The following is a 12,882-nucleotide window of genomic DNA, read 5'->3' on the forward strand; positions in this document are numbered from 1 at the left end:
AGGAGAGACAAGTGCAGGCCACAAGGAAAATGAGCTGCTGTTGGTCTGCAGGTACTGGGGATGGTTCGTTTCCTGGAGCCACTGGGACAAAGGAGCCTGTGTCCTACTGAATTCTAGTAGGACACTGGCCATCAGGTGTCTTCTGTGTGTGTGGAGGGGGGGGTTTTGAGAAAGAGCCGCTTTATTGGGAAGACAGCACTGCACGTGACCAACATACAAAGAGAGCCAGATGGGAATCCTACACATCATGCTCAAAAGATACTCAGGATGCTGTGCTAATGAAGACCAACCGGAACGTGGACTCCTAGGCAACTTCCCCAACCTCACACCTCCAAGGGGTCGGGACACTTCCAACCTTTTCCTGGAAGCCAACTGTGGTCCACTAGAGATAGAGCCCCTAAGGAGTGCCTTCTTGTTTTTCATAAAGAACATTTTCTTTAGACTTTTTGAAGTCTTCATTTGTTACTTTCATTCTACGTTCTCTCAAGGCCATGAGGCCAGCTTCTGTACAGATTGCCTTGATGTCGGCACCAGAGAGGTCATCTTTCGCCGTGATCAAGTCGTCCAGGGTTACCTCATCGGCTAGTGTCATCCTGCTGGTTTTCTGTGTTGATCAAATACTTAACTGAGCCCCGGTCATTTACTAAGCACTAAGGATACTAATCTGAAGATATAGCTTCTTCTTGGAGGAACTCACAATGGAGAAAAACAATTACAGCAGTCAACGCTTATTAAGCTTTTACTCGTGTTCCAGGCACTAAGCTAAAGTAAAGGCTTTACACACCTCTCAACGTATCTTAAAAATCATCATTAAAATCATCTTATATCTCATCATCATAAAATTTTGAGAGGTTAAATAATTTGCTCGAGTCCTCTAGCTAATAAGGGCTGAGATAGAAGTTAAATCTGGGCAGGCTGACTCCAGAGGGCATATCTTTGAAAGCGATAAAGACTGATGTTTTGTGGAGCCCAATACTGAGAAAGGACACCTAATCCAGTTTGGAGGGATTAAGAGATGTTGCCTTCAAGAACAGGGACCCCCATGTGCACATTTCTAGCACATTCACAGGTATATATTTAGAGCTGGGAGGATCTTTAAAGATCTGCTAGTCTCACAGCCTAACTCTATAGGAAAGGTTTGGATAGGAGAAACAACTTGTCCAATTCTTCAAGAACCCTGATAAAGAACTCTCATTCATTTCTGGTGGGAATGTAAAATGGTACAGTCACTTCGGCAGTTTGTCAGTATCAGTTTCCTGCAAAACTAAACATACTTTTACCACATGATACAGCAATCATACTCCTTGGTAGTTACCAAAAGGAGTTGAAAACTTATGCCTACACAGAAACCTGCATATGGATGTTTATAGCAGCTTAATTCATAATGGCCACAACCTGGAAGCAACCAAGGGAGGGATGAATAGACAGAGGACAGAGGATTTTTAGGACAGTGAAACTACTCTGTAGGACACTGTAAGGGTAGATACATGTTGTTATATTTGTCCAAACCCACAGAATGTACAATGCCAAGAGTGAACCCTAATGTAAACTATGGGTTTTTGGTGACACTCGTGTGTCAATGTAGGTTCCTCTGTTGTAAAAAATATACCACTCTGGTGGGGGATATTGATAATGGGGGAGGCCATGCATGACTGAAGGCAGAGGGTATTTGGGAAATCTCTGTACCTTGCCCTCAATTTTGCCATGAACCTAAAACTGCTCTAAAAAAATAAGGTCTATTTAATAAAAAAGAAAGAAAAGAAAGGGACTTCTCTGGTGACGCAGTGGTTAAGAATCCACCTCCCAATGCAGGGAACTAGATCCCACAGGCATGCTGCAGCTAAGAATTCACGTGCCACAACTAAGGATCCCGTGAGCCACATCTGAGGAGCCTGCCGGCTGCAACTAAGGAGCCTGCCTGCCGCAACTAAGACCTGGCACAACCAAAATAAATAAATAAAATTTTAAAAAGTTAAAATTAAAAGAAAAAAAGAAAGAAACCCTGCTAATTTGAGGATCAGTATTCTAGGTTTTGATTAAGTCCTACTGCCCTGATTGTCCGTGTCACCTGTTTGTGATTAGAAATGAGACTGTCAGGACAATTGAGACAACTGCCAGCCAACCTCCTTACCCTGTATAAAAAGAAGACTTGAAAAGCCATTTTGTCACCAGCAAAGACCACTGGGATCCTGGGAAAAATAAGATGGAATCTAGGTGATAATTTAAGGTCTAAACCTCTTCTCTTGTGCTTAGTCTAGTTTCACTTGCCCATAGGGGCCTGTGCGCAGAGGCCTTGCACCTAACACATCGGATTAGAGTTCCTGGGGCAAAACAGCTGTGCCTGACACCTCAATTCAAGATGGCCACGTGCTGTGTGAAGAGATGCTGTGGCCTGAAGTGCCATGAACAGCACAACTGCGCATGACCCTCAAGAACTCCGCTGCCCCTCCCTCTGCAGATGAGAACCCTATAAAGCAGCCCCTCCGGTTGCCTGTCCCAGAGAGAGCATGTGCTCTAGGGCTCGAGCTCACATCTCCATTCTTTGATCAAAGAATAAAGCTTTCCTTTGCTCCTGAACTGAACTTGGTCTTGTTCTATTAGCTCCAACGACACTGGCAGAAGGACCTTTGTTGGGGACCAACATGGGAAGGTTGGTAACAATTTTAATAAGGATGTATTTGGAGAGAACCTAGGCAGACATTTGGAGCATTTTCTGTGTAAAGCAAGTATTAGTAGATTTATCTCTTCTTGGGGCTGTGAGAGTGAAAATATTTGATTCAAAACCAACATTTCCCATGTTATTCTTGCCGAATTTCCAAGGATTTCCATGGATACAAGAATGTATCCATGGCAGGCAGTAGTTGTTGCCCACCAATACTCACTCTCCTTTTTCTTCTAATAGAACACTGATTTGTTTGGGAGGGTGGTGGAAGTCCCTTTATCTCAGGGAGGGTGGGCATGACCCCACACCTAGGGAATGAACCTGGGATTGGTCTAAGGGTGGACATGTGACCCAGTTCTGCACATAAGACGTAAGAGAAATCTCCTGGGGAGGGCTTCCTTCCCTCAATAAAAGACATTTCCCAAGGAGAAATCTTTCTGTTCCTTCACTCTTTTGCTTTCCTCCCTTCCCCTGACCTAGAACATGGAAGTGAGATGAAGATAAGACAATATCCAAGAATAGCAGAGCAGAAAACCAGAATGAACTTGGTTCCAGGATAACTTCGTGTTATCATTGTCCTTGTCCTGACCTGCCAACCTCAGACTTCTTTTTTGAAATAAAGTCCTAGTTGTTAAGCTAATGTTAGATTTTCAGTTACAGTTGACTGCACTCAATTGATACCATGTCCTTTTATTAAGAGAAGCGGTATTGTAAAATACACCTGTCCTTTAGATTTTAATTTTATTTATAAAATAAGGGCAGTAAATGCTCATTAATGAGTGAAACTGCCCCGTTTGTTAAATTTCTATTCCAGGAACTGTATAGAATTGCATACACTTGTTTTTTTATGAGGTATCACTGTTAGTAGTACTGTAGTGAGTTGTGTCAAAGCTTGTGATATAATTTTAGATTTAAAAAACCTGGAGTAGGCTAATTAGAGTCCAACGGCCCACCTGATTAGGCAAGATTCCTCAGAAAAGCTCTGTAGTTAGTCATAGGTGAACTACTTATATCAAAGCCATTTTAGATTCTGTCTTAACTCACTTTAATTGAGTTATTAATATGCATTGTTGAAATCTTCAATTGAACTTCAATATGGTTTTCTTGTTTTAAGACCTAAAAGATGACGAAAAGAAGGCAGTATGTACTTTAAATTTTCCACACTTTGGGCTTCTGTTACTTACTGCATTAGAAGAACACATGCCTTCCTCCTCAGCTAAAGGCTAGTTATTTAGGGACAAGGACCTTGGCTTACTCAGTCCAGTGTATCCTACAGTAGGTCACACAATAGCTTCTCTGAGGCAGGAACTAATAAGTATTCACTGAGTCACCATAGCAACAATAAACTATAACAATAATAGCTAAGCTTGCCTATGCTCACTATGTGCCAAAAGCAGTGTGGGTGCTTTCAATGCAGGCTCTCATTTAACCCCCACCAAATCCTTGTGAAATAAATAATTTCCTTCTTACAAATGAGGAAGGTGAGGTTCAGAGAGGTTAAGTCACTTGCTCAAACTCATTCAGCTATAAGCACAGTCTGGATTCCAGAGTCTGAATTCCTTATGAAGTAGGTACTATCATTATCCACATTTTACAGCTGAGGAAATAAGAGGCTCAGAAAAATTAATAACTCACTCAGGGTCACACAGCTAATAAGTGGTAGAGCCTGGATTGGAACCCAGGCAGTCTGGCTTTGGCATCTGTCCTCTTAATTATGTACAACACTGACTCACAAAAGGATACATTTTGGACATACTTCAGATTTGTCATGCAATTATATAAAGTTGATTATATTAAATTGAAGGCTAGCTAATTACTAAATGTAACAAAGAAGTTTAAATGTCAGCTCTCAAGCCCCCCCACCTTTTTTTCATTTTAGTAGTAAAATATCTTTCCAGAAGGATAGAACTTCCTTCAAACCCAGAAGTGATAACTCTTTCATCACTCTGGGAAACTACAACACAGAAACTGCACATTAACTATTAACTTATAGTTTACATCCGGGCATTAGGTTTCTTACCTTCCCTCTCGTCCTCCCTGCACTCTCTCTGTGCCCCATCTGGGCAATAAAGCTTGTGCTTTCTGAAGGAAGAGAGTGGCCCACCTCACCACTGCCTTGTAGCCTGATTCTCCTCCTGGGTAATTGCTCACTACACACCCCATCCCATCCCATCCCATCTCATTCCATGAAACATTGGGAACCTTTTCCACCTCATTTCTGTAGACCCCAGGAAGCCCAGATTTGGACCAGGATCTAAGGTTGGAAACAGAGAATGTTTTGGATACTGATTTTAAGGTAGTTTCCAAAACAGTGGTCCTCACCCTTGCCTGTGCATTGGAATTACCAGAGGAGTTTCAAAAAAATTCTCACTTGGGGGCTTCCCTGGTGGTGCAGTGGTTGAGAGTCCGCCTGCCGATGCAGGGGACACGGGTTCATGCCCCGGTCCGGGAAGATCCCACATGCCGCGGAGCGGCTAGGCCCGTGAGCCATGGCCGCTGAGCCTGCGCGTCCGGAGCCTGTGCTCTGCAACGGGAGAGGCCACAACAGTGAGAGGCCCGTGTACCGCAAAAAAAAAAAAAAAAAAATTCTCACTTAGATTCCATTCCCAGTATTTCTACTTTAGTTGAGCTGAGATACACCCTGGGCACTTGGAGTTTCAGAAGCTGCCAGGAGGTCCAATGTATAGCTGAAGTTGAAAACCACTGCAGGGTTTTCAACCTCAGCACTATTGACATTCAGTACTGGATAATTCTTTGTCCTGTGCATTGTAGAATGTTTGCCAACTTCCCTAACCTTTACCTAATAGATGCCAGTAGCACCCTCCCCAGTTGTGACAACCAAAAAATGTCTCTAGACTTTGCCAGATGTCTTGGGCGAGGGGTACAGAATCACCCTTACTGAGAACCATTGGTCTAGAGCGATTGCCAGTAGCCCAGGCTGTGAGAGAAGTCTCCCAAAAAGAAAAAAGGGAAGGGTGGCTTCTATGGCATTCTCTTGAAAATATATAAAGATGCCAAGGGTACCTGGCAGAAAACCCTCCTGTCATTGGAGGAAACTTAATCGGGGTGGCTTTTTTTTTTAAAAAGAGTTTTTAATTTCTAAGCCAAGAGATGGTGTATTTCTTGGGAAGCATAGTAGAGGAAGGCATCTTCGAGAATAGGGAATTAAGGAAATGATACAGATCTTTCTAGCTGATCTGAAGCACAACAGAAGGAAACTAAATCTTTTTTAAATTAGTGTGAAGAGCCTGGTCTGGGTGAAATATTTTCTCCTGCTGATGAGCTGCTGCCAGCACTGGGGAGATAAAGTACACAGGCTTGGATGCTAAATGGATGTAAACCCAGAACGTTTCCTTAGCTCTAGGGAGGCTTTGTCACCACACTGATAGAGTGAACCAAAATGGGTGAGAGTCTAGGTTTGTGTATAAGAGGAGGGTTAGAATGAGCTCATTACGGATGTGCTGGAGTTTGGGAATATTCAGTGGTTGTCTTAGTTTGGGGTTATTTGAGATAAGAACCCAGGAAGCACCGTAGGAGAGTGGGGAGGTGAGAGGGAAGGAAGCTACTAATGGATACATTTCTAGAAGTTGCCACCATGAGCAGTGGAGCTTAATCCTTCTGGAAGTTGAGGGGAATCACAGCTGAACACAAGCCTCAGAAGTATGGAGCAAGAGAGCTGGCGTATTTATCCACTAGTTTCTGTTCCGTTGGTTGAGGGCTGTGTCCAGGGCCATCCAATCCTCAGCACTAGCTGATTCACTTTTTTATACAGCAGAATCTAACACAACATTGTAAAGCAATTATACTCCAATAAAGATGTTAAAAAAGAAATCCTCAGCACTTTGTTCTGGTTTGGGCCTCAGTCAATGTTGTGAGTGCCCTGCTGGCATCTGGAAGGAGCTGGTCAACACAGGATGGTGATTATTAATGGGATATAGGTGAGCCACTGGCAACCTGCTATGGGGTCAATTTAAAAATTTTAAAGGATTAACTGCTTTACTAGTTTACACTGGTTTATTTTTAATAAAGATTTCTTAATATATTAAGGAACATTGGGAAGGCACACCAACTACTGTCACCCTCAAAGATACCTTATTGTTTGAGATCATGAAATGCCACTGCCAGAAACCCAGCAGTTGTCCCAGCCCTGTCTGCAACTCCTCTTTCCCACAGACCTTACATCCAGTCCACTAACAAGTTCTTTCAGGTCTACCCCAAAGCTTTCAGGGATTTATCCACTCTCTCCCTGCTGCCACCTCATTAGTCCAGGACAATGGTGTCTTTTGCCTGGACTATTGCAACGGCCTGCTCCTGGGCTCCCCACATCCACTCTTCTTTGAGTTCCTTGAACCCACGAGGCTTTTTCTTAGAATGCTCCTTTTCCCCAGCCCAGCCCAGCCCTACTCTTCCAATGACTTGCTCCTTCCTATCCTTTAGGTCTGGCTAAATGTCACTTTTTCAATGAAGATCTTCCTCTCTAAAGAAAGATCTCCCCATCCCACCTGTCATTCCCATCTCAGTTCCTATTTGTTTTCTTCTTTGCCTGTTTCACAATTTGTAATTATACTGTTTGTGTATTTTGTCTCCCTGTCTAGAATGTAAACTCTGTAAGGGCCAGGACCATGTCTATCTCCTTGACGACCTTGTAGGACTGACAGATTTAGCAAATAAAAATACAGGCATATCAGTTAAATTTGAATTTCAGATAAACTATGAATAATTTTTTAGTATAAGTATATCCAAATAATGCACAGGACATACTTATACTAAAAATTATTTGTGATTTATCTGAAATTCAAATGTAACTGGGCATATTGTATTTTATCTGGCAACCCTAGTTCCTAGGCCCTGACACATAGCTGACTCTCATTACACATTGTTAAATAAAAATTTGGTAGCAGCAAAATTTGGCAACAAACTGGGGGAAATGTGTTAAAACTACAGAACTAAAGTAGTGAGAAAGGGCTTCCCTGGTGGCGCAGTGGTTGAGAGTCCACCTGCCAATGCAGGGGACACGGGTTCGTGCCCCGGTCCGGGGAGATCCCACATGCCGCGGAGCGGCTGGGCCCGTGAGCCATGGCCGCTGAGCCTGCGTGTCCGGAGCCTGTGCTCCGCAACGGGAGAGGCCACAACAGTGAGAGGCCCGCGTACCGCAAAATAAATAAATAAAATAAAGTAGTGAGAAATACTGCTTCCCATTCCTTTCTGTTCTCTTGCCTGTCTTCTTACTCCAGGAGAACCTAATCTCCTGGTCCAATCTAATGGACTTCCATTCCTGGGCACCACAGGTCTGCCTCATCAAGGCCTGATTATGACCAACTGCCACTTTCACGGAACAGCAGCAAGTATTTATTGAGTAATTAAGCTGACAGCACTTTCCAAATACATCTCTATAAATGTTTGAGTTCCTTGACTGTGAAAAAGTTCTCATTTTAACCAACCTCCTCCCCCAGTACTGCCAAAGAGCATAAGATTCTAAAGGAAATCACACAAATCCATCCTCCATTATGGTAGTAATGCTCCAGTCTCAATTAGTTCCTGCAGGGTTTCTGGAATTGGGGGTGAAGTGGCTCTTGAGAGGTTCCCAGCACTTGTAGTAGTTCTCATCCAAACAATTAGAGGTCTTCAGGCCCCACTTGGTGACGGCCATACTTAGAGAAGACTCAAACATAAATGCCTGTAGGGAATGAGGATGGGGACAAGAAAGAAGAAAGGTGGATAATAAAACACGTTTGATTAGATGTCAAGAGAGATGATATGAGTACGTAGAATCTTTGAATAATAAATCATGTGTGCTAGCACGGTGAGGAGAAAAACTCAAGTCTTGGGTTCTGGCTCTGGCCCTACTACTTATAAGTGGGTAGTAGCTTGTGCAAGATCCTTAACTTCTCTGACACTCAAGTTTCATTCTGTCAAATGGAACTGGACACGTAAGCATCACATTGTCCTTGTAGCATCATGGAGCTAAATTTGCTAGATCCAAGGGCAGAGGTGGGAGAGTCCTAGGAATATTCTTCTCAGGGGCCTTTACTGTGGCTATGTCCATATGAGGGAGAACATACTTCCCATTTTGCAGATGAGGAAACTAAGGTTCAGAGCTGGGAAATGACTGTCTAAGGTGATAGCAGTAAGAAATCATAGAGCTGGGATTTGAGCCTTTCTTTTGCAGGACTCTGACCAAGAGATAGGCTGAGAAAAGGAAAAGAAGGAAAAGAGAGAGTGAGGAGGAGGAGATGGGAAGAAGGGAGCAGGAACGTCTGTAGCACTTTTAAAAGGCCTGTCCCAGAAGGTTCTGAATGGTGGATGTCCTGCTATGTTCAGACAGGTTTCATCTGCAACAGAAAGAATATGCAAGTGCCCTGTGCACCCTAAACATTCCAGCTTCACCTGTTGCTGATTTTCTGACTCACTACGGCTTAAAAAAAAAAGAAAACCCTACAATTCTTATGTGCTCATGTCACTGGAAATTTAAAAAATATACATAGACAAAAGGAAGATAAAAATTCTCTTTGTGCCACAACTCAGAGAACCCATGTTAATGTCTGGTGTCTAATATACATTAACTTCTTTTTGCCTAAAACAATGGAGAGGGACTTCCCTGGTGGTCCAGTGGGTAAGACTCTGCGCTCCCAATGCAGGGGGCCTGGGTTTGATCCCTGGTCGGGGAACTAGATCCCGCATGTGTGCCACAGCTAAGAGTCTGCATGCTGCTACTAAAGAAGTGCACATGCCGCAACTAACATGCCGCAACTAAAGATCCCACATGCTGCTACAAAGATCCCATGTGCCGCAATTAAGAACAGGAGCGGCCAAAATAAATAACTAAATAAATAAACAAACAAATACATAAAATAATAAATAAATACATATTAAAAAAATAAAACAATGGAGTTGATTGTCTCTGGCTGACTTCCCGTGACAAGCTTGATATGAGGACCAAATAAGATCATATGGAGGTGGTGTGCACGTTATAAAGCACTATTCAGATATAAAAGTCATTATTAAGGCCATAATTATTGTTGTCTCTTTGCTGACTACTTCTTAGGAGCCTTGCTGTCTGACTGGAGTAACAAAACTCCATCCCAGCTGAGCTTTGGATACAGTATTATAAAGTTAATTTATTGCAAAGTGGTATAAGGATAAGGCATATGGATGAGCCTGGATCCAAATTATGTAATGGGAAATGGTGAGGGAGACCCAGTTAGGTCTAGTAAAGTGTTGGACCCTCCTTTGCCAGGTAGTCTGGGCTCCCCTCCATAGGAGAGCTCCTTCTCACTAGAGCTCCAAGCCCTAGACATTCCCCAAAGTCTTGCTCCTCATAGAAACAGCCCTGTCCTGTGCCTCACTGTTGCAAAAGCACTGCTCCCTGGTAACACTATCCAAAGCCAAGTTGGGTACTGAAGGTTACTAAGTGGTAACTCTGGGGTAACCTGTGAACTTCCAGGAATTTTCAGAGGTAATAGCTTAAGATTATCAATATTTCATAGAGCTCTCGCACAGAGATGAAGGGGTTCTACAGAAACTCTGCAGAGGCCCTTGCAAGGGGAAATGGAGCCGAGGTCCAGCAGATGGGACTTGCACCCTGCCCCTGCAGATCAGCTCCATCAACTATGGTCCTCAAGTTGGAACTGCAAGTAAACTGCGTTGGGCAGAGGGACAGATAAGCTCTCTGATTAGGTAGTTTGCAAGCTGGGCATGGAGTCAGGCAGGTCTGTGCTATCAATTTTAAAGTCAGGTGGCACTGAAGGCATTTGTTTAAAACTTTAAAGCAAATTTACATATGATTTAGCATAAAATTACTCCTTGTGGTACATAAACTAGAATGCAAAATAAAATGAAATCAAGTACTGCAGCTAACTGCAATTGTGTTCAGCCTCAGTGTTTACAGCATGACACAGGAGGAATACAAAACAGGTTTTAAATCCCATCAGCTTCATCCCATGCCAAAGGAGAGCAAAAGAAAATGAGAAAACAGCTGAGAACTGCTGCTCACAATCTCTGACTGTAGTCAGGCAAAGGTTTCCTTGACCCTCCTGGGCTTGAGAAACTAGCTAAAGGTGTATCCCCTGTTCCTGTGGCCCTAGAAGATTACTTCAAAATGCAGGAGATGACTCTGAGACAGAGCATATATACAGAGGGCTGCATACAAATAAGGGAAGACTCCTCACATAGTATTAAAAATATCTCCCCTTATATTTGAACAGTGCTGTACAGTCAGCAGGGTTAAATCACAGCCACTGGCTGGATTGGATGCCCTACCTATTCTACAGATGGAGAAAATGAAGCACAGAGAGGTTAAGTGACTTACTCAAGGTCACACAGGAACCAAGAGCTAGAATTTGAACCCAGGTCTGACTCCAAGTACAATACAAACTCTTTTTACCCTATCACATCAGGAGTCTAGTGTATACACTGGGGTGTGTGCATACACACATGGGAACATACACATAGACACACACTCTCCTCTCCTGACTCCTTCTTTGTGACTTTGGAAAAATAAAAAATAGCCTCTCAGCAAGGTTGGGGACCCCAGAAGCCACCAGAGCCTCACATCTAACTTGCTTACCATGGTGCCATCAGCAATCCTCTCAGGTGCCAGCTTGGCTTTACTGGCCTTCTCAAAGCAGTCGGCATCAGGCCCATGGGGCGTCATTGGGCTGTGCAGGCTGCCTCCCCCTGGCAGGAACCCACCTTGCTTTGCCTCATAGTGACCTTTGATGAGTCCCATGAATTCACTCATGCAGTTCCCTGGGAAGGTTGAAACAGTATTATTTTTATTATCTCAGGCAAGGCCCGAAAACACCAAGACCTCTCAAACATTATTTCTACAGAATGTCAAGAAGATAGGAGAATCTGATAAATTTCATAGAAATAATAAAGAATATAGATAGACAGGACAACAACTGCAAAACATTCATCAGGGTGGAATTCTTGGTAGGCAAAGCTCTACTCCATGGCCCTGTGGATTATCAGAGGTCTTAAGTTCCACTGCCTGGATGAAATTATGCTAGATCTAAAGAAAATCAGGGCCCAGACAAGAATTTTAATAATAATTAACATGCAAATCATAATAAAGAAGGGATGTACTCCATCATCTAGGCTTACAAGCCCCATATAAAAATTATCCTCTTTCTCAGATCTGAATCCCTTCCCAAATAGCCTCACAGTCATACAGGGTATCACCATATTTCTGGTTACCAAATTAGAAAATTGAAGTGGTGTGTGTGTGTGTGTGTGTGTGTGTGTGTGTGTGTGTGTGTGTTGTTGGAAATGTGATGTAATGGAAAGAACCCTGGACTTGGAGGCCGTTAACAAATAATAATCTGTGTGAAAAAATCTTATTATCTATAAAAACTAATCCATAAATACTATATATTCTAACAAATACCTTCTATATCTGAATCTAATATCATCTTATTCTTTCATTCTCTAAAATGTTTCTTAGATTCATTCTTTTTCCATTGACATTCTCTTCATAGAATCTGAAAATCTTAATATTGGAAGGTACCCCTACTTATACTCAAAACAGAAATATTCTGTACATCATTCCTGACAGATTACCTTCTGGGCTCTGCCTGCATGCCTCCTGTGAATGGAAGCACTCTACTCAGCAAAGGAACCTATCATATTACTGAAGACTCTGGGTGTTAGAAAGTTCTCCCAAGTTAAATGGAAATTTGCTTTCATATAAGTTTACTGGTCCCAGTTGTGCCTCCAGAATCAACAAAATTTGACAAAAATCACCATGTTTCCACTTTTTCTATCTTATGTTTCTGTTGAAACAAAGCTCTTTAACTAGAGCAAGAATTAAAGAAATATAACACCTGGGTGAAAATCTACCCATCTAACTATCCATCCATTCATCTGTCCATTTCCTACCCTATCCATCTGCCTCTCCGTCCATCCAGCATATATGGACACTGTGCTAAGTACTGTGATAGAAATGAGTACGAAACAGCCTCTTTAAAGGTCTTCATAGTCATAGTCATAGTCATAGTCTGTCCCATGAGAGTGCTGAGAGTGCAAATCTTAGACAGAGAAGAGAGATGTGGCATTGGCAACCCTTGCAAAGCCAAACATTTGACATGATAAATGCTCCACCCCCTTCCTTACTTGTGAATATAGCCAAGTGCCAAAATACTTGTGGAACTGACTGAGCAGCCATAGCCATTTTGCCCAGAAAACAAAATGCTGCTGCAGGCCCCTGCAGAAAAGGTAAG

General features: G+C 42.7%; 1 protein-coding gene across 1 annotated transcript in view; it reads right to left on the minus strand.

Annotated features, from left to right (window-relative positions):
• Window positions 1-7,988: 7,988 nt before the first annotated feature.
• The window catches only part of HGD (homogentisate 1,2-dioxygenase), a 45,106-nt gene continuing 40,212 nt past the window's right edge, over window positions 7,989-12,882 (minus strand). The window contains exons 13-14 of the mRNA XM_024769344.1: window positions 11,229-11,410; window positions 7,989-8,339 (exon numbers count right to left, since the gene is read on the minus strand). Coding sequence (XP_024625112.1) covers window positions 8,190-8,339; window positions 11,229-11,410 — 332 coding nt within the window. The 3' untranslated portion in view covers window positions 7,989-8,189. The remainder of the gene's footprint in view (window positions 8,340-11,228; window positions 11,411-12,882) is intronic.

The sequence above is a fragment of the Neophocaena asiaeorientalis genome, unplaced genomic scaffold (genome assembly GCF_003031525.2).
Source record: "Neophocaena asiaeorientalis asiaeorientalis breed wild unplaced genomic scaffold, Neophocaena_asiaeorientalis_V1.1 scaffold671, whole genome shotgun sequence".
NCBI classification, from domain to species: Eukaryota; Metazoa; Chordata; class Mammalia; order Artiodactyla; family Phocoenidae; genus Neophocaena; species Neophocaena asiaeorientalis.